A 21,579-nucleotide genomic window follows, 5' to 3' on the forward strand; every position below is an offset into this window, starting at 1 on the left:
CAGGGGTGGCCCCCTCAACGGCATGCTGCACATGTCCTCAGGGCAGGCGGAAGGGATCCCCAGACCCTCGGACAGATGACATGCTCGTGCCCTGCAGCATCCAGGCAGAGGGCCTCCCACGGCTGGGAGGCCCAGGGAGCAACAGTGGAATGACCTGGGTGCACAGTGGGTGCCTGGGCTGGGGTCGGCCTCCTGCCCGGACACGGATGGGTGCCCTGCGCTGACCTGGACCCGCCTGCAGCCAGGGCCGAGGACTCCACGAGGGTCACTCGGGACGGTGCAGGAACAGTGTGTCTGGGACCTCGCTGGCAGGGAGCAGCGCCGCTTTCACAAAAGCACCAGCAGAGGCGTCAGGCCGCAGGGAGCACGGCCGTCCTGACCGACCTCGCAGACAGAGAGAGCCCTTTGTCCTGCCTGCGGGCTTTCTGACGAAGGCAGGCAGCTCTCGCCTGGGGGCCTCGAGGGGAGAGGCCGTTTGGGGCGGGCGGACCTTGGCTGTGCCCTGGACGCCCAGTCCCCCAGAAGCCGCCCTGTGCCAGGCAGTCTTGCATGAGTGGCGTCGCCATCTGAAAGGCTAATGTGTGCAAATGAGCGTCCTGCGCCCGCAGCCCTGCCGAGGAATGTGCGTCCCCGTCGCACGTCTCCCGTGAAAACTTTCCATCGTCAGCTGGCCCCGCCGCGCGCTGTCCTCCGGGAAGCCTTCAGCTTCAGGCAACGCCGGAGCTGGTCAGAGAGCTTGAAGGGAGGCTGGGGGCAGCTGCTCCGAGGCTCAGGGGGACAGGGGTCGGAGGCGGCACGCTCGCCATCCGTTGGTTTCAGGACTCAGACTCTGGTCGTCGATTCCGCCTGTGAGTCCCCATGGGGACCCCAGTCTGAGCCAGTGTGAAGCTCCCCAAACAGGAGCCTGTGGCATTCGCGGTGCTTCCTAAATGGGGACAGTCCCGCTGGTGACAATGACAGGCCCCCAGAGCCAGCCAGAGCGCCAGCCTGAGTCACGACAGAGGCAGCTGGGGGTCCAGCCCCGTGGCCTCCCGCCACCCCAGGGCCCCGCCTCTGCAGGCTCTGCAGCTGCCCAGGCCTCCCGCCCCCTCTAGGGTGTGTGAGCCCAGGGCTCACAGAAGGCTCCTGGCTCTCCGTGAATCCGCAGCCAGCCAACCAGACACTGCTCATACTTCAGAATGAGGGTAAAAGGCCAGATGCATGAATCTGCTCATGGCCAATTTTCATAGCATGTTAGTAGGAGTCCTGAAGTTACTCCTGGAGAAATCTCTCCGGATTCTTTTGTGTGTGTGTGGGGGGGGTGCGTGGTCGGCGGGGGGGCCGTGCTGCACGGCTTGTGGGATCTTAGTTCCCCGACCAGGGACTGAACCCAGGCTGCCACAGTGAAAGCGCCAAGTCCTAACCACTGGACCGCCAGGGAATTCCCACTCTGGATTCTTTCTAGATAACTGCTGTCAGGAGCGAATGTGTTAAAAAAGCTGGCGCGTCCCCGGCTAATGGGGCTCATCCCGGCGGATGGCGGTCCGTGCGGGAACAGAGTGTTCACCTGGGCAGCACCCAGCTCCGCGGTCCAGAGCCTCCTAAGCCCTCCGCACACACCGTGCTGGCCCCAGACAAAGCCCAGTTGCCCTGCTCTCCCTGTCTGGCTATTGTCACCTGGCCTTCTAGGCAAGTGTTTGCTCTGGGCCTGGCCTGATACTATCGATCGCCAGGGGAGGTGGGGCTGCGGGTGAGGCGGGAGAGGTTTTCAGTCCCGAGGGGACCACCGTGGTGCACATCGCAGGGTGCAGATGAGGCCACCGGGCTGTCCACATCTGTGCTCCGTGGTGGGCGGCCACCTGGGGGAACTCGGGCTCGTCAACATAAAGAAGACCTGGCCCGAAGCAGGTGGGCGTCTGGGTGCGGGTGTGGGCCCAGCGGCTTCCCGTGTCAGCGGCTCCAGGCCCTTCTGGTTTCAGGGGAAGCACGGAAAGTAAAGGCGTCAGGAGTGTGTGAACGCCCCCCTGGAGGGAGGACGCGCGTGGGGAGAGTGTCAGAGCTGGGACGCAGCTGCCCGACGAGTCGATTCCTTTCTTCTTCAGTAACGTCCAGCAGCCAGAGCGACGTGGCGCTGGAGGGCAGACCCGACGGCGACCGGGGCCCCCAAGCCCATTCTGAATGCCCCTTCACTCATGTGGGTGCAGCCCTGCGGCCCCAGGACTCAGCGCCCCATCCTTCCTGGGCGGGCACTGGGAGTCCCCAGCCAGCACGCAGCCTTGGGGTCTGGCTGCATGGGCTGCAGCCTTGACTTTGGGGGTGAACGGGCCCTCCCAGAGGGTGGGCCTGGTAGGACTGGGCCGGGCCCAGGACAAATCCAGCGATGAGGCTGACCCAAAGGCTCAGCCCAGCAAGCGCACTGCTTCTGGCCGGGACACACCCCAGAGTCCGCGGGGGCCATTGGGCCTGGAAGGAGGCCAGAGGACACGGCCTGGATGACCACTCACCTGTGAGAAGCCCCGGGAGCTCCAACAACAGCCAAATTCTGTGTGAACAGTGACTTGGAACGCCGCAGGGCAGAGGCGAGCAAGACGGGACCACAGGAACTTGGGGTGGTGGTGAAGGGATCCCCATGTGGCCACTGCCACTTGGACCGGCCCTGCTCTGTGTCTCCAGGGCTCACTCGTGTTGTTCTGACATTTATGCATGAGAGTCCACTTCCCATGGTTTGGCTGGGCAGCCGGGGTGTCGCTGCTACATGCAGAGACTAGTGGGTCAAGCAAATCTCTGCTGAAGGGAAGTGAATATAAAAGGAACTCCTGGGGAAATTAACTGGGCCCAAAAAGCAGAAGAAAACATTCAAGCACATGGAGACATTTGAGCTAAGTCTGAGCAAGTGATAGAGCAGAGGGGAGCTGTGGCCCTGGCGGGGCACTGTAAGTGACAGGAAAGACAGACACGGCAAGAAGCCCATGGCAACGCCCAGGCCCTGAACCCGGAGATCACCACGCGCACGTTACTAGTTACGATCAGATGCGTGAACCTTGTCAGACTTGATGAGAAAACAAAAAATGCACTTTAAATATAAAGACAGATGGAAAGCAAAACAATGGACAATGATTCTCCATACACACATTAACCAAAAGAAAACTGGCGTGGCTACACGAGTATCAGAGGAGACTTCAGGCAAGAAGTATTAGGAGAGAAAGAAGGACAGTCCATAATGACACGGAGCCAATTCAACCTGAAGACACAGCAGTCCTCAAACAAAGCTTAAACCATGGAAAGCGAAAGCTAATAGAACTAAAATGACAGACAAAGCCACCGCCAGAGAGGAAGGTTGTAACGTATCTCTCTCAGTTACTGAAATTAGTAATGATATAGATGTGAACAACACAATTAACCGATTTGACTAAACAAACTAATATCAATAATGGAACCCTACATCCTTCAACTGCAGGATGTACACTCTTATCAAGGGTGCATGGAATATTTACCAAAATAGCCCAGATTCTAAACCACAAAGCAAGTTTTAACAAATGTAGAAGGATTGAAATCACACAGTGTATGTTCTCTGGTCATGGTGGAATTCTATTAGATCTCAACTACAGAAAGATAACAGGAAACACGCCCAAATATTTGGAAATTAAGCAACTGCCATAAGCGACACACTTCTAAGTAACTTATGTCAAAGAAGAAATTACAACAGAAATCGGAAAATATTTTGAACTGATAAGAAAATGCAGCACATTAAATCCACCGGAATATCAGAGGGGGCTTTATAGTTGTTTTTTTTTTAGTTGAAAAAGTCACATATTAAAAAAGAAGAAACACTGAAAATCAAAGACCTAAGCTTCCAGTTCAAAAAGCTAGAAAAAGAATATCAAATGAAAGCAAAGAAAGAAGGAAAGAGACAATGATGACTATGAAACAGAAGACGGAAATACAATAAAGTCAGCAGGACCAGAATCCAGTTCCGTGAGAAGATTCACAATGTTGAGAACCCTCCGGTGGGACGGATCCCTGACAAGAGGGAAAACAAGAACGACCAACGTGAGGAGTGGAAAGTGAGACATCACAGCAGAGTCTCGCAGACACAAAAAGGATCTTAAAACACTGTGAGGAACTTTGTGTCAATAAACATGATATTTTTGATGAAAAGGGCAAAATCCTTGAAAATTCAATTTACCAAAATGGACACAAACAGAAACAAAAAGTCTCAACAGTATGAGATTTATTAAAGAAATTAAATCTATAATTTAAAGCTTTTCCACCTAGAAAAGTCCAGGCCCGGATGCTTCCCTGGAGAATTCTCCAACAGCATCTTGTACATCTCGTGATAGATTTTTTTTCCTAGGTATTTCATATTTTTGATGTTGTGTAAATAGTACTTTTTTTGGGGGGTACGCAGGCCTCTCACTGCTGCGGCCTCTCCCGTTGCGGAGCACAGGCTCCAGATGCGCAGGCCCAGCAGCCATGGCTCATGGGCCCAGCCGCTCTGCGGCATGTGGGATCTTCCTGGACCAGGGCACGAACCCGTGTCCCCCGCATCGGCAGGCGGACTCTCAACCATTGCTCAACCAGGGAAGCCCCTAAATAGTACTTTTAAATTAACCTTTGGACTTCCCTGGTGGTGCAGTGGTTAAGAATCTGCCTGCCTACCCAGGGGACAAGGGTTCGAGTCCTGGTCCGGGAAGATCCCACATGCCGTGGAGCAACTAAGCCCGTGCGCCACAACTGCTGAGCCTGCACTCTAGAGCCTGAGAGCCACAACTACTGAGCTTGTGCTCTAGAGTCCGTGAGCCACAACAAGAGAAGCCACCACAATGAGAAGCCCGTGCACCGCAACGAAGAGTAGCCCCTGCTCGCCGCAACTAGAGAAGAGCCCGCGCGCAGCAACAAAGACCCAATGCAGCCAAAAATAAATAAATAAATAAATTTTAAAATAATAATAATAAAGTAACTTTCATTTTCTAGAGAGTTTGTTGCTGCATGTAGAACTGGAGCTGGTTCTGTAGCCAGCAGCCTTGCTTGCCCACTTCTCCTTAATTCTAATAATTTGTCCAAGTCCTTCTGGGCATTGCTAAGAGTTCTCCTTCTTGTCTGTCCTGTCCTGAGTGGATTTTCAATTTCACCAAAGGCCCTTTCTGCCTCTGTTAATGGTCACCCACTTTCTCCCCAGTCTGTCAAATGATGGTCATGGGCTGGTTCTGGGGGCCGAGGGCTTAGGAAGGTCGAGCTGCGTCCCGTGGGCAGGGTTTCCCGGCCGCTGGGCTGGCCTGGAGGCCGGGAGGGCAAGTCACCAGGCACGGGGTCCAAGCATGCCCCCGCCCGAGGGGTTTTCGTGGGGTCTCAGCACCAGGAGCACGGTCTGCGGTTTGGGGTCCCAGGGTCATTTTCGGGGAGCAGGTGCCTGGTCCCTGAGGACTCCCAGCCAGGAGAGGGCATGGGATGTCAGGGGCATCTGTGGTAGGGGTTCCTCCCATAATGGGGGTCTTGCTTCCAGAAAAGGGGGTGCTGAGACCCTGCAGGGAGGGGTCAGGCCTGGAGAGTGGGGGTCCCGCCAAGAGTCCCCAGTGTCAGGGCTGCGAGGACCAGCTGGGAGGGGAGTGGCATCAGTGAGAGATGGGGGTGGGAGTCTTTCAGGTCACTAGAGTCAGGGAGGGTCTCCGGTGTCCTCGAGGGTGGGGAGGGGAGGACAGGCATCGCCCCTGGTCAGGGTCAGGGTCTGCAACCAGCCCAGCCCCCAAAGTCCAGACTGTGCATCGCCCTGGGGGGGCCCATGGGGGCCGAGACCCTGTGGTGCAGCCCACAGTTCCCAGGACCTCGACCCCACCTTGGACCCTGGCCTGGCCATCCTGGCGGTGGGACAGTGCTGGGGGTGTGAGTCCAACCCTAAGGGGGGCATCCTGGGGGCACTGGAGACAGGATAGTGCCTGCTTGAATGTCCAAAGGCTCCTTCCCTGCAAGCTCGGCCTTAGGCCAAAGGCTCCAGGCTCACCCGAGGCCTCAAAGCCTGACAGGCAGACCACAGAGGAGCTGGACTCACAATTTGTTCGAGAAATGCAATTTTATTCCAGCAATCAAACAAGAGAACATAAATATTCAATTATGGTGATTTTGGACAGCTCCCAGAGGGGCTGTCGCCTGGACAGTCCCTGGCACACAGTAGGTGCTCAGCAGAGGGAATAAGGCAGTGCAGGAGTTCCTGGGTAACAAAACCTTCAGAGGAGCCGGAGTGACCACTGGGTAGCAGTGATGAAGCCTTGTGTGCAGCCTCCCACATAAAACATAAAAACGTGACTCTCATCCCTGCGTGTTGTCAGCAAAAGCAAGAAGCCTCTGCCTCTTTATGCACAAGATGTTTTCCACCAACGACGTGAATGAAATTCATAACCAAAATTATCATGATGGACAAGATGCGATGTTTTCCATTTTTATTTTCTTAATTTTGCAGTTCAGGGTTTGGACTGGTTACTTGCATTATTTTAACTTTTTAGGCTATGTTGTATGGTTGTGGCTTTTCCATGGGTGTTATGGACTGAACTGTGTCCCCCCTGAAATTCCTATGTTGAAGCCCTGACCGTCCACTGTGATGGTATTTGGAGGCAATTAGGGTTAAATGAGGTCATAAGGGTGGGGCCATAATCCAATAGGATCAGTGGCCTTATAAGAAGAGAAAGAGAGAGAGCTCCCTCCCACCTACCACCTGCACTCTGAGGAAAGGCCACAGAGGACACAGCAGCTGACAGCCAGGAAGGGGCTCTCACCAGAACCAGAACTCTGTCAAGCCTTGGTCTTGGGCTTCCAGCCTCCAGTTCTGTGACAAAATAGATTTCTGCTGTTTAAGCTCCCCCGTCTGTGGTGCTGCGTTCTGGCAGCACAAGCGTCTGTGTGCAGACAAACCCACAGGTGATCCAGGCCAAGGGGGAGGGGAGGGGAGTGGGGGCAGGGGGCAGAGAGGGGAGGCCCATGGCTGCCTGATGGCCACTGTGAGTAGCACAGTTATCAGGGTCCTGAGGACACTTCCCAACACGCCCTGCCAACCCCCCTCCCCAAACGCAAACCGCCCTCTGGGTACATTTGGCCTTGCAGGTGTGTCCTGGTGTGGATGGCAGCCTTGGAGTGGAGCCACTGCAGCCCTGCCTAAAATCATACCCCAGTACGAAGCAAAGAGATCATGGAGGCTGCACACCCACCCACAGCCCCAGCCCATGGGGGTGACACTGTGGAGACGTGGTCGAGGGGAGGCGCCAGCAGCTGGGCGTGGGTGTCAGAAGGGAAGGAACAGTGCACACTGCACACCCCTACACTGGCTGGCTCACAGGGCAGGCTGGCCTCCACACCGTCCTTGACCACCTGCCCCGGAGATGCTTTCATCCTGCAGATGCCCACAAATCCAGCCAAACAGCCACGCTTCTCACCCGAGCTCTGCTTCCCGTGTGAGGTGCTCCAGCTGCCCACCCGTGCCTCTGCAGGGGCTTTGGGCTTCCCGTCCCCTTGTCCTTGGGCATCCTGTGGTCACCTCTGCAGCACCCCGTCCAACAGCCAATGATGGCATCACATTCCTTCTGAATCCGTGAGTCCACAGGGTAACGCTCTGCTCTGCTGCCCTTTGAACAGCTTCTTGGGTCTCAGAAGCAGTCCCACTCAGGAGAAATGCTGTGAGTTCTTAGGACAGGCTCTTGGTGAAAACCCCAGAGGGTGACATGGGCGGAGGGTCACTGGGCAGGCAGCACAGCACACACTGTTCTGGTGGGGATGTGGCTGTCCTGTGCGATGTGAGGGCGCTGTCTCCAGAGGCCACTCTTCCGAAAGGCTTTGCTCGGGAGCCCTGACAAAGGGACAGGGGCGTGTGCTGGGCCAGAGATACCCCAAGCTTGTCTGATGGCTCTGTCTCCAGGACAGTGGGCTGAGGATGGAGCTGCGGACAGAAACATGGACACGGCTGAGCCCACCACAGCCCACTGCACCGGACCACACCCCTGGTGCTGGGCGCCGTGTGCCAGACCCTGTGCTCAGCTCAGTCTAGCCCCTGACAGCAACCGTCGAGGCTGACCTTCCTCCCCCTACTGAGCACCCCTGGGCCACCTCACAGCAGAAAGTCCTCGAAGGACACCCAGCGAGGACTGAACCCCTCGGCAGTATCTGCCCAAATGGTCTCCCAGCCCCCCACCCCCAGAGCTCAGCCACCCAGTCAAGCCGCCCAGTGGAGCAAGATGTGAACCCGCTCTCTCTCCACTACACCACTAGTAGCCGCTTCCCATCAGCAAGAAACCGGGGAGGAAACCCGAGGGACAGTCATACTGCTCAGGTCTCCTGGGACTCCGATGTAGACTCAGATACTAGAAGATGCACCCGCCCACGTCCCCACCCACTTGCCCACCAAGCCATCTGTCGTCTGTCCATCCAACCAGTGTCTCCTGGGTGCTCTGTGGGTCAGGCAGTGTGTCAGGAACTGGAGAAGCAGCCAGGAGCCTCACGGGCTTTGTGGAGCCCCTCATTCATGGAACGATCTTCCCACGGGGAGGGCAGGCCTGGCCGGAAGATTGGAGGGAGCCCGCGTGTCACAACTGTGAGATGCGATCAGCTGTGGTGGGAGAAGGCAACACCTCAGGGAAGGAGACCCAGAAGGGGTCTCCAAGGAGGTCAGGGAGGGAGCGAGTCCTTTCCTCTAAGTAGGAGGGTCCCCAGGCGGCCGACAGGGTAGGTGAAGGGGGCGGGAGGGAGGCTCTGAGCAGCTGCTTGGTGGGCACAGGTGCTGAGCAGAAGCCAGGTTTCGTGTGGGCTCTGAAGGTGCAGCGGACGGGTATGCCGGGGGATCGGAGCACGGCGCCTGCCTCCTAGGCCTGGGGCAGAAACACTGGGAGAGGGTATGCCCGGTAGGTACTGAGGCTGCAGGGCGGGTCTGGGAGGAAATGAGGGCTGTCCTGGCCTCATCCAGGGCCCAGGTGAGCCACCTAGCTGGCAGTGCCAGCAAGAGCAGGTGGAGGGCTGGGCGTGGAGGCGGGGCCAAGCCCTGGGGAGGAAGGCCCGGGGTCCCCCTGCTGGAGGTCTTGGGCGGTGGGGGGGGTGCTGGGCTCCCAGGTCGGCGGGGAGGGGCCCCTCATGAAAGGAACAGGGGCAGCCCTGGATGGGGGAGGGCAGAGGGACTTGGATTCTCCCCCGCCAAGGCACAGTGGGGAGGCCCTGGTTTCGGACAAGTGGTTGACCCTGTCAGGAAACGCAGGCTCCAGGTGGAGACACAGCAGGGGCCTTAAGGCCTGGCCCCTTCTGACCGCAGGCTTCTAGTGGGTTCGGCGCAGCCCCTGGCCCCCGCCTTTAGGGACAAGGAGCGCCTCCGGGTGAGTGTGCCCACAGCGGCCCCAGGCAACTCAGGAGTGGAGCCAAGGGGCGCCCGAGGCACCGACGCCCACACCCGGCAGTTGAGACCGCAGGGACCCCGGCGCTGCCCTCCTCCGCCCCCAAGGGAGGCGGTCGCCCGGGCCTGCGCCCTCCAGCCCCGGGCGCCAGAGAGGGCGGGACGCAGAGCGCGCGGGGCGGGGAGGGGGCAGGCCGGCGTGGGTGGAAGATGAGGCTCCCGGGGCGCGGTGGTGGGAGGCGAGGTCTGGCGGCCTGGCGGGCGTGCGCCGCACGCCGGCGGGCGGGCCGAGAGCAGGCGACTCCGGCTGCGCTCTCGTGTGCGCGGCGCGGGCGGGAAGGCTCCGCCCCGGGGAGGGAGGGGGCGCCGGATTAAAGGCCACCCTGGCGGGCGGGGACCGGGACAGCAGCCCTCACCCAGAGCGCGCTCGGCTCCGCGCCGCCCAACGCGAGTCCCGCCGGCCCCGCTGGTCCGGCGGCCCCGGCGCGGCACGTCCCGCAGAGCGCAGCAGGGCTCTGGCGACCTGAGCATCTGGACAGGGCGCTGAGCGGTGGCGGCGATGTCAGGGCGCGGGGCCCCGGGCCCCAGCTGGGGGCTGCTGCTGGTGCTGCTGGCGCTGGGCGAGCTGCCGCGGGCGCAGGGCTTCGAGGAGAACCCTGGCGGCGCGCACGGGGAGAGCCAGGGCTTCCAGGTGGTCACCTTCAAATGGCACCACGTCCAGGACCCGTACATCATCGCGCTCTGGATCCTCGTGGCCAGCTTGGCCAAGATCGGTAAGCCGGCCTGGGCTCCGTGGGCGCGCCACGACTTCCCCTCCGCCCACCCGCTGGGTCTGCAGGTCCCTTCCTGCGCCCCCGGCGGACAGAGCCGACTGCCTGCGCCGCCTTCTTCACGGGCTCCGCCGGGTCCGCGGTCTTCCCTGTGGAAGGGGCGCGTCCAAGGTCGGTTGCCCGGCGGTTCCGTCGGGGAGCGCCGCGGCCAGCCCCAGGGATTCGGCCCTTGGGTCGCTCAGGGCGAGGCTCGGGGACTGCGAGCCTGGCCGGGCCCGGAGTGGCAGTGCTCGTGACCGAGGGTTACCCGGTCCCGGCCGGGCGGGCGCAGCCTCCCGAGTCCCTGCGTCCCCGGGTCTCCGCGGTCGGGACTCCCTCTGCCCCATCCCGGCCAGCAGACGTCGCGGACTGCTCCGCGCTGGGGCTCCCACAGCCAGGTTTTCTGTCCGTCGGGCTTGTCGGGGCTGTTAGTGCAGGAGAGAGGGAACGTCCTTGCCTTCAAGCGCTGGAGCACTCCGTCCCCAGTGCAGAAAGAAAAATGGTGTCACCAAGATGAAACCCAGTACAGTCCTATTTATAGGAGCAAGTTTTCCATTGACAGCGTTTCTCTCTTAAAAATCCTGGTCTGTCAGATTTCTCTCCTCCTGACTTGCTCCACTGAGCCAGCAAAGTGGGAATTGCAGGTAATTCCCGGGCAAGGTGACAGGAAGGTCAGCTTTCTTAAGCGCCTCTGAGGACCAAAGTTTCAACGTGTTGATCAACACCAGGGAGGGTCTTCCTTGAGGTGGCGGAGATGTGAGGGCAGGTGTAATTAGTAGGTGGAGCGGGGGAAACCCTGTGAGGGGGTCTGAGGACTCCCCCCCCCGCACCACAGAGCAGCCGGACGGGGATGGGTCCGCAGAGGTTTTGGAATGGGGAGGGGCCGGGGGTGCTGACCTCCTCAGCAGGGCCAGGAGGGGCAGGCTCTGAGGGGGAGAGGCGGTCAGAGGACTTTGGACCTGGCTTTGGGGGTTCCCGGTGTTCCTTGGCGGCTGGTTACAGCCCGTTTCTCCTTCAGCCCTGCCTGCCGTGTGTCCTGCTGTGCCAGCCACCTCCCTTTAAGTCTCTCGTTTTGTTCTGTTTCTTTAAAAGCTCTCCGGCCCCTCTGCCTCCCCCTTTTTCCTCCGGTGTCTGTTTAGTTCCTTGGCCCTGCCTGCCCGGTCCCTGTGCCCAAGCTGCCCTCCACTCCTTGGCTTCTTTGTGGGGGATTGTGATGTCAGGAGTGAAATGTCGGCACTGAGACGGGGTCTCATGTGCTGTGTCTCCTCTGGATGTCTCTGCCGCAGGGGACTTGCCGACACTGGCCACTTCCTGCTGGTCACTTACGGGGTAGGTCCAGCCTCACCCTGGGGCTCTAGGAGCAGCACCCCGTCCTGAGGCTCCCCTGGGAGCTGACCAGTTTCTGGGGCAGAGCGGGGGTCTCCTCCTCAGTCCCCTTCTCTCTTCTGTGAAACCACGGTAAGGGTATGTGCAGGGTGGACCCGTGACACTCCGGGGGTCCCCACCTGGGACCTGGAGCCCCCCTGTCGTGTAGAGCGAACGTGTCCTTCCTGTGCGAGCCCAGCCCCAGGTCCCGCACCTGGAGGTCCAGTGTCTGTTATTCACCCAGGAAGAGCTTGTCCCGAGGTCTCCTGAGTGCTTAGCTCCTCCAGAGGGGGCCTTCTGGGGGGGGAGGCCCGTGGGGGGGCGGGGCCCCCTGCTCCCACCAGCTCCGCGTCTCGTGAGCAGGGCAGGCCCAGAATGTGTTTGCCTGTGGCCACTTCGGTAGCTCGCCCGCCCTGGGGCTGCTGGCCCCATCCGGGGGGAAGGGGGTCCAGCTTGGGTAGAGGCTCGGTGGGGGCTGTAAGGGAGCATGAAGAGGACCCCAGAGAGAAGACCCATGGGCCCGGCCTAGCTGGCCTGGGAGTGCCCTCCTGCCCTGGGCCAGGCCTGGCCCTGACGCTGCCCACGCTGTCCTGCATTTGGAGGCTTCTGCTGTGACGGCAGAGGGTCTCGCCCGTGAACAGGCTGCACAGCAGAGGGACTTCGTTCTCCCATCTTAGAAAGTAAGCTGGGACCCTCCCCAGGCCCAGCCCCCTCCCAGCCACGCCCCGTCCTCTGGAACCCACTGCACTGACCCTGCCCAGGTCCCCAAGGCTCTCGGGTGGCTCAGCATGGGCTTCACGTGACCCCGCCTCCTTGCCCTTCCCTCCGGCGTCCCCGCATCCCCTTCTGCCCTGTCCCGTCCCTGTTGCCCCCGGGATGCTCCTTCACCATCCACCTCGAGGCCCCACCCTAGGCATCCCTGCCGCAGCCCAGCACCTGCAAGTACCCGTCTGGTGCCCGGGCCCCGCCTCTAGCCCACCAGGTGTCTCTGCACAGACATCTCCCCGCACCTGACAGAGATGAGGAGCAGGGGTGGCTGCTGAGCCCACAGACACCCGAGGCCCCCGCTCCCTATTGCTGGATGCATTGGGCCTGCCTGGGTCCCTACCTGCTCTTGCATCTGTAAGAAATGCAGAAGGGGATGAAGCCAGGGAGGGAGCTGGCCCACAGCTCCCGGCTGGGCCTGCAGGGCCAAGGTTGAGGATTCTCCTGCACTGGGGCGGTGTCTGCCCCTGGGTGTGTGGGGAAAGCCCCGGGGCCGCGGGTGGGACGTGTGCTCGCCAGGGCCCCTCGAGTCTGCAGCCACTCACACCAGGATCAGTCTGGGCCTTGGACCAGGTTGGACTCCCTCTCCCTCATCCTGTCCCATCTCCTCTGGCCTCCTCTGGGGCCAACGCCTAGTGGACTCAGTGGGCGCACTTCGGCCGTGCGGGATCACGAAGCTGTGGCAGCACTGGGTGGGGCCCACCTGAGGTGGAGATCCAGGCGGCTTCTGGAGACAGAGCCTGGAGGTGGGGGGTGACCAGGGTAGGTGCTCCTGGAGGCCGCAAGGGAGACCCCGTTTGTCGTGCTCTGGCGCCGAGCCGGTGGGTTGAGGGCACCACTGACTTCTGGCCGGAGCTGCTGGGAGTGGTGACTCGGCTTCTGAGCTGCGGAGCCAGAGGGCCAGGAGGAACTCGCCGTCTCTGCTGTTTCTCCTCTCCCTCTCCATCTCCTCTCTCTCTAAGAGGGTGCCCCCACCCAAATCCCACCTGCAAGGAGGCAGGGGGCTGCCCCCACACCCCGGCAGGAACACTTTGGGAAGAACCCGGAGCCCATGGGTCCCCCGGATCCAGAGAAGGCAGCAGCTGGGGTGGGTGGCGCTGGCCCAGGCGTGCCCAGCAGCCGTGGTCCTCTGAGACCCTCGGCCCCTCCCCCGTGGCCCCTGGGGTTTTGCAAGTGCTTCTGCTCCGTGCTTGGTCACCCCCTCCCTCTTCACCCAGTCTTGGAGGAGGAGACCCTGGTGGGGGGCGGGGGGTGTCCTTCCTAACCAGCAGAAGCCAGACGGTCCCCCAGGCACCCTGAGGAGTAGCCAGGGCCTTTAGGGTCACGCGTGCGACCCTATCTGCACACTTTACCCACTCTGCCCCTCCGAGACTGCAGCACCTTGGCTCCTGGAGACGCAGGTCCCTTTTCCCACCTGTGCTCCAGCTGCAGCTCAGCCTTGGGGTCACGCTCTGTTCTGCCGGGTGTGTCAGCAGCTGCCTTATCAGGTCAGACTCTGCTCTCCAGGCCCCTAGACCCCGATTCCCGTCCCTTGCAAAGCGCTTTCACTGTGGCTTCTCCTCTGGTCCAGCCCCAGCCCTTGCCAGGGGAGGGGCACAGCTCCCGGGTGCTGGGACACCCATGGCTTCTGTCCAGAGCGCCTGCCGCGTCGGTGGATTTCTCTGAAGTTCAGCCGTCGGGCGCCGGGTGTCTGCCCTGGGTTGTGCTCCCAGGCTGTCGGGGAATGGTGGGCCATATTTACCTCCTTGGGTTGACACCAGAAGCTTGTGGTTTTCGCTCCGTGTGCTCTGGTCCTAAGACCAGAACCCCCATCGCTGCACCCAACCCCTGTCCCTCTTTCCTGTGGGCTCCCCGGCGCCCTCCACCATGCTCTTCTCCCTGTTCCCACCAAATTTCCCTTACACCGCTCGAAAGAAGGCATGAGACGATCTGGAGAACAAGGATGACCTAAAAAGGCAGAGTGAGCAGCAGGAGTCTTCGGTGGACTCCATCCTCCCAGGAGTAGACGAATCAGCGGGCCCTAGTGGACCCCAAGCCTGGCAGGACAGATGGAGTCAAGACCCATCATCCAAGGTCTTGGAACCAAGGCCTCTCCCAAGAGTCTCTGTGGGAGGGACATCTGTGCTGAAAGCGTAAAGTTTCATTTGTCAGGAATTGCCGTGGGAGAATTAGCCACGGGCTGTAAAACAATCCACTGCATTTGGAGCTAAGGTATCTTTCTGGAGTATCCTGAGGAAGAGGGGCAAAGGTTGGGAAGTGCTGCCCGCTTGGCAGAAGGAACTCTCCAGGGATTTTTCCATCCAGCCAACTCCCACAAGAGGGTCCAAGAGAATCACAGCAGTGTTCCCAAGACTGCAAGTCCCAAAGGTCCCTGACACCTGCCGCTGGGCTCTCCCAGTCCGGTGCCTGATCAGCCTCACGTTTATTTCTTCCCAGCATCTGAGCCCCTTTTGACAGCAAGTTTTACCAGGAGCGTGTGGCCGAGTGGGGCAGGGGACTCAGTGTGCGGCGGGCCAGGTCAGGGCTGGTGGTCCTGGGCTCCCTCCACGCCTCCTGCCTTCCCTCTGAGAAGGGACTCCTGCAGCCCTGTCTGCGCTGGAGCCCAGAGTGGGTGGTGACCTCCCTGGGCTGAGGTGGGCACAGCTGGAGCCCCGTCCCCTGCACCAGGAAACCTTGGAGGCGCCCGGGTGCTTTCCTGGCGTGAGGTCTGCTTCACTGGGGTGACCTTCTGCCCACCCCACGCCTGCACCCTTGCTCCCAGCCAGCCCCGCCCTCCTTCCTGACCTTGCTCAGTGATTCCTCTCCCTTCTCCATCCCTTCTCCATCCCGTGAAGTCTGTCTGCCCAGGGCAGGGAGAAGAGGGGTGCTGGCAGGACCCAGGTGCCTGCAGAGGCCCCCCCCACCCAGCCGTGCCTACAGAGCCCATCAGACTGGGGGACTTGAGCTCCAGGGGCCTGTGGGCCGCGTGGGGATGGGGGAGGCACACTATTGGGGGGGGATGGGCAGGGGGCTGGCGGGGTGGCAGAGGCCCAAGGAGCGCCGGGCACGGGAGCAGCAAGGCCCCGTGGGTGTGAGGCTGTGGCCCTGCCGGCTTCCCTGGGTTCTAGCTGAAGCCCAGCCGCTACCCCCCGTCCCCCCTGCGGCCAGGCCAGGAGCCCCACCCACCAGCATCTCTCCCCCCTCCTCTTCTGAGCTCAGAACCCTCCGGCCCACTGGGGTCTTGATGTCGCCCCCTCAACACTGGGGTCTGGGTTCAACCAGGTCAGCTCTGCAGAGGCGTGGGCTGCGTCTGTTCGTTCCTGCGTGTCCCCAGTGCCTGGAGGCCGGCCTGCCCCAGCAGCGCTCCTGCAGGTGTGTGTGCAGACGTGTGTGCTCGGCCGGACGTGCCGCTGGACGGGTGGCTGGACAGGCGTGTGAGTGGGTGAAGGAATGAACACTCCACGATGGTGTGAGCTTCGTCCAGACCCTCGAGATGCTAAGCTCCTTAGCCAGACTCTCGACTGGAATTGCCACACAAGCACACCTGGTGACCACCCCAGGCCGAGGGCAAGGCCGCATCAGCTTGGAGCACCATGGGCTGTAGGTCTGAGGTGGGGAGAGCTCGCCTGTGCGAGGCCTGGCCTGAAGCGGCTCCCTGATGAGCTGATTCGGTCCGTTCACACCCAGTCCTGCCTTCTGGAGCAAGATAGGGCGGAACAGGTCCACGGGTCCCCACTCGCAGGCCGCAGACAGACGCCTGCACGCCCTCTGGGCGGAGCCTGGACTTAGGCCCCAGCGGCGCAGTATCCCCGGCACAGTATGACGTCTGGGCTCGAACGTTTGATTTATTCTATTAGTGCAGCCAAAATGCTTGATTTTTAGCAGCCACAGCTCTGAGCTCTAGTTTAACATTCATCTCACAAACATTCATGCTGCCACGTGCCTGGCACTGCTGCAGGCCACGAGGACACGGCTTCCAATGGAACAGACCCAGACCTCCCTCGGGCTGTGTCACGCCCCTGGGAGCAGGCGGGTTCAGCTGCGGGGGGCGTGGCCGCGAGTCCTTGCGGAACAGGAAAGAAGGGAAGAGCCCGGGTGGGGAGGAGCGAGCCCTGAGGGTTGGGGGGACGTTTCCAGGATCCAGACGACCCTGCAGAGGCCCTGAGGTGGCCGTATGGGGGCTCGTTTGCGGGGCAGCTGAGGAAGCCCCCCAGGAGAGGGGTGGCAGGGGAGGGGCCAGCGGGTCCACCAGCCACACGCGTCCCAGCGAAGTGGGGCCTCGGAGGCTTCTGGGCCGAGCACCCTTGACCCCTCCGGGAGGGACAGGACCCCAAGGGAGAGATGAGGGTGGGTCGGACCCATCATCCCCTGAGCTGAGCTGCCCCGTGGTGGTGTGTAATGTTTGCAAAATCCCTCTGATTTTGTAAGATTCTTCCCATAAGCGTGTTCAGAACAGACAAGCCAGAAAAACGGTGCGTACCTGCTCGAGGAGCGGAAGGGAGACGCAGGTATGCCTTCCGGAGACTCCGAACGAGATGCCTGAGCACTGAGGGCCCAGCCAGGCACTGCTGCTCTGGCCTCTGAGCCTCCGGTGTCCCAGGACAGGGAGGGGCCTGGGGCTGCCTCGCCTCTGCCGGGACCCCGGCTCTGCCAGGCCTGACCCGCCTGTAGGGCCAGGGCTGAGGTCCCACTGCAAGGCCCCGGGCGGCACCTTGAGGTCATGGGGCCTTTCCTTGGAGCTGGCTGCATCTCAGGTCCACATCTGTGAGCTGAGCGTTCACTCATCGGTTCTAGAATGAATGGAGAGGCCCCAGGGTTTGCTGGACACCGGGGTTCAGAGTCCAGGCTGAGGGCTCAGGTGGTGGCCAGGGTGTGGGCCTCCCCTCTGGGGGGCAGTCGAGATGGGCCACAAAGGGAGGGGCCGGCAGAGGAAGAGGGGCTGGGGGAGGCGGGGCCAGGCGGAGACGCCAGCCCCAGGGCCCCAGCGCTGGCGGATGGGAAGGTGTCAGGGCCGCCGGAGCTGTGGTGGGGGGTGGTCAGGGCCGGACGGTGGAGAGGTGGAACAGGCTGGAGGCTGTGGACTCGGGGGGGTGTTGAGCTGAGGCATCCCAGGCCCCTGGTTGAACCCTCTGCTTCCGGCACAGACGTGGCCCTGGCGGGGTGGCCAGCTGTCGGCTCGGGAGGGTGTCCTGTGAGCCTGGACCTCCAGCCTCCAGGGCCGGGGACAGACCAGAGTCCTCTAGGGCCCACCCAGTGCTCGCGGAGGAGGCCGCGGGCTGGGGAGCGAGGGCCAGGCTCCGTTGCCTCCTGGGTATATCAGGAAGCCTCCGACGAGTTCACCACCTGCGGAGCTCTCTTGCCAAAGTCCAGCTGGTTTTGAGTTCTCAGCTGGGAAAGGCCAAACGTGAAAGCTGGAAACGGCTGCTTCTCACATCTCTTGGAACCACACAAAGGGTGGAAACCGCCAGCTCACGGGGCTCTGTTTCTGCTCAGGTTTAGCAGGCCCTAGACGTTGGGGCACAGCGAACACGGGCCTGCAGCCTCCCAGCCTGCTTTCCTTGGAACACGGCCCGCACGTGCTGGGTGCTTGTGCAGTGGCCCCCTGCCTGCTGCTTGGTGTGGACCCATCGAGGCAGGGCCGCCCCGGAGGCCCTCGCGCCTGCATGTTTGTGCTGGTGCCCGTGGGTTGAGGGTTTCACCTGTGGCACTATGATCTAGTCCCCCAGGTGGCCATGGATGCTGGGGACCTGAGGACCTGAGGTCCCCTCATGTGCCTCTGGGTCACACTCTCCCTAGCAGGGTCTGTGAGGAGTGGGTGAGACAGGCCCGGGGCTCTGGTCGTGCTCACGTCGTCCTCACCCCACACAGCCAGCGGGCGCACACGGGGCCGTGAGGAGACCCCCGGGTCCCACTCCAGCAGGAGAAGCCGGGCTCCCAGGGGCGCGCTGGGAAGAGCCTGCAGGTGGGGGAGGAGGCTTGGCCCCCCGAGAGCTGTATCCTGGGGTCACAGAGGCCTTTCTGCTGGAGAAGCCACCAGGCACCCCCAAGGCAGGGCCCCAGAGCAGGCCTGGGGGCGGCGGTGGGAGGGGTACAGCCTCCCTCCTGCTACTTTGCACAGGCCAGTTCGGAGGCCAGGCTCTCCGGAAGGCAGTGTCACCCCCATGCACACCAGCAGTAACTCGGTAACCGAGCAGAATGTGCCAGAGCACCTCCACGTGTGACTGCTAACCCTAAACCTAACCCTTCCTCATCCTGAGGCAGCAAAACCTTCATTCTCCTCCTTCAGTTGACAATCCAGACGGAGACCAGCTGCCTTGTAGCCTGGGGTGGGCGTGTCGCCGGCCTCAGACTCTCATCAGCTTCTGGTAAGCCTGGCGAGACCCCCGGTTCTCAGTCCGGTTCAGTCCCCTGGGGGTCGTCAGCCCCAAAATCTCAAATCAGAGCTTCTGGGGTGACGCAGGGGCCAGGCCCAAGCTTGTGGGTCTCCAGGGCGGGCAGCAGGCGGAAACAGACGGTCGCTGTCCTGAGCAGGCACCACCCGGCTGGGCTCCGGGAGGCTGCCTGCAACCTCACAGAATTCGAGGACTCCCCAGGGCCCCCCACACCCTGGCACCTGCCTGGTCTGCCACTGCATCTAAGAGGACTTGTGATGGCCTTGCTGTGGGCAAGCTGCTGTCCCCTCTGACACCTCAGCCTCCTAAGCAGGGACATGGCCAGGTTCAGCATCTCCCTCAGGTGCAGACTTAAACAGGTGCTTAGAAGGTGCCTGGTGGACATTCTGTGAACACTGTAGTTACCCTGCACAGCACCCGGCCTTAACAAGAGGTCAACGGACAATAGTTGAGTGAAAACGAAAATGCCAAGACAGTCACACAATAACTACAGACACTAAGTCTGAGGTGGACGGTGGGAGCCAGGACCTCGTGGCACCAGCAAGGGCAGGGGCCAGTGTCCTTTAATGCCGGGTAAGGAGGGGACTGGGCAGTCCTGCTCCCCACACACCTGTTGCCTGCAGCCTCGCAGTTCCCACCTGTCCTGGGATGGGAATGATTTTGTGGACTCGGCAAGGTGCTGGCTTTTACCCAGTGAGTTCCCAGCTGGAGAGGGTGTTGCATGGAGCCGGCCAGGAGTGACCTCTCTGTGACCTGGTGTCGGCCCCAGGCAGGTGCACCTCAAACCCCGGCTGTTAGGTGACCCTTTCGGTGCTGGGGTCTCCAGTACAGTGTCGCTGGGATTTGGGAGGGGGAATCATGTGACCGCCATTTAGCAATTATAATTAGCGAGCAGGGCAGGGCTCAGGGGTGAGTGTGTGAGGTGGGGCCTGTGGGCACACACCCACGTGCAGGCTGTGAGGGTCCAGCCCTCTCCCCCTCATTCCCCCCAACGCCATACAGCCTACCTTCCTGGGGACAGACTACAAAAGGAGGGCAGTTTTAAGCTTCTGAGAAGGCCCTGGATGGAGAACACGGTGTCTGTTGTCAAAATCCTTTACTCATTAACTTGCTAGGACCGTCCAAGAACGTTCCGATGGCAAGGGCGCCCTCAGCCCCAAGCCCTGCGCACGGCCTGCCTCGGGGCTCTGAGGGGAGCACATCCTGGCCCAGCACCCCCTCTGCCTTCCGCCGGGGCACCCCAGGGAGGCACTGGCAGATGCAGGGTGAGCACACGTGGCCGGCCGCCCGGAGCGAGGACAGGCTCCTTTCGCCAGACCAGGGGAGACAGTCCAACCCGACTGCTCCCCCGGGCCCAGTGCCCTGGGACTCTCTTCCCAACACGCCCGTCCCCCCGGCCTCTTCCAGCTGGTGCGGGGGGCAGAGACCAGGGGGATTTGTCTCTGCAGCCCCCGCAGACCCCCACCTGGCCCTCAAGGGCACCCAGGGACCTGGCACGCGAGCAGCAGCCCCGGTGGGCTTCCCATTTACAATCCTGGTTTTCTCACGATCTGGAGATTCCTTTTAGTGTTAATGAGCTGAACATGTCAGAAGACAGCTGGAGCGAGCGCCCTCCCAAGCCACAAGCTGCAAGTCCTTGCCGTCCGGAGCCGCGCTCGTGGCCCGTGGCCACGGGATCTTGGGGCAGGGGGGCCCGAGGTGGCCAGGAGAGGAGCGGGAAGGAGGCAGGCTGCCCGGACGGCCTGTCCTTAGAGGAGGCCTGGCCCCAACCCCGCGCCCGCGGTGGCCGCCTCTGAGGACAGGCCGCCCGGAGCGCGTGGGACCACCGCATCCCTGCGCACCCCCCGCCTGCAGGAGCCCCGGGGCCATGCTTAGCCGTTCTCAGCCTAATCCACGCAGGCCCCACGGCCGGACTGTGGGAAGTTAAAGTTAAACGAGACAAATCGTCCGCTGTCCGGGAGCAAGGTCCTCCGCTTCGCAGCCGCGCACTCGTCTGCACCTCTTCCCGGCAGCCTGGCCCGGGCCGCCCATCGGGGGCCCACGGGGTGTGCGCAGGGGCGGGGCGCAGGGGTCGCAGCCTCGGCTCTCGCCTCCCGTGGAGCCCCCGCTCCGAGGACCCTGCGGCGGGTGGTCGTCGGGGCCCCTCCTTCGGAGGAGGGAGAGGCCCGCAGGGGTGAGGAGTGGACGCTGGCCCGGCCAGAGAGGCCGCTGCGCCCCGGGCGGGACATTCTCCCCTGGGAGGTCCTCCCGCCCCGAGGCCCGCGTGAGCGGAGCTCCCGGATCTGGGCGAAGCGCCTTGCGCCGCAGACTCGAAGGTCTGAGACGGCCGCGCGCCTGGGCCTGACCGGAGCCGGACCGCGGGTCTGGCACGTCGCTGGCTTTGCCGTCGTCGCCGGGGCCGCCAGAGCTGCCGTCTGAAGATGGTGCTGCCCCTGCTCGCGCGCACTCACGCCCGCGCGCACTCACGCTCGCGCACACTGATGCTCGCACACACTCACGCCCGCGCACGCCTCCCTCCCCGTCTGCCCTCCTTGGCGCCCCGCCGCACACCCCCAGCGGGCAGGCCCCCTCCCGGCCAGCGTCCCGGGCCCCGGACCTCCCTCTGCTGGTCCGTGGGACCCCTCCCTGCTGATGGCAACAACACCCTTTGCAGTAAAAAGTGGGGCTTTTGTTTGTAAAAGTTCTGGGGGAACCTTCCCGTCGTGTTGGCGCAGTAGAATCAGGACGGATGGTTGACGCTGGTGGGAAGTTGCAGGCTGACGGCACCGGGTTCTCCCTCTGGGTGACAAGCAGGCGTGTTGCCCAGCCCGCCCAGCCCGCCCTCTCGTACTCAGTGTGTCACCTCCGTCCCTGGCCTGGCCTCCTGAGGCCACATCCCAGCGCGAGGCCCACCCTCCAGAGGAGCACCCACCATGGCTGCAGAGATGCTGGC

General features: G+C 61.9%; 1 protein-coding gene across 2 annotated transcripts in view; it reads left to right on the top strand.

Moving 5' to 3' along the window:
* Positions 1–9,896: 9,896 nt before the first annotated feature.
* The window catches only part of SLC9A3 (solute carrier family 9 member A3), a gene marked incomplete at both ends in the record, with an annotated part of 39,299 nt that continues 27,616 nt past the window's right edge, over positions 9,897–21,579 (top strand). For both annotated transcript variants that reach the window (XM_079702552.1, XM_079702553.1), the window contains one exon: positions 9,897–10,110. In XM_079702552.1, coding sequence (XP_079558678.1) covers positions 9,897–10,110 — 214 coding nt within the window. The remainder of the gene's footprint in view (positions 10,111–21,579) is intronic.

The sequence above is a fragment of the Hyperoodon ampullatus genome (genome assembly GCF_949752795.1).
Source record: "Hyperoodon ampullatus genome assembly, chromosome: 4".
NCBI lineage: Eukaryota > Metazoa > Chordata > Mammalia > Artiodactyla > Ziphiidae > Hyperoodon > Hyperoodon ampullatus.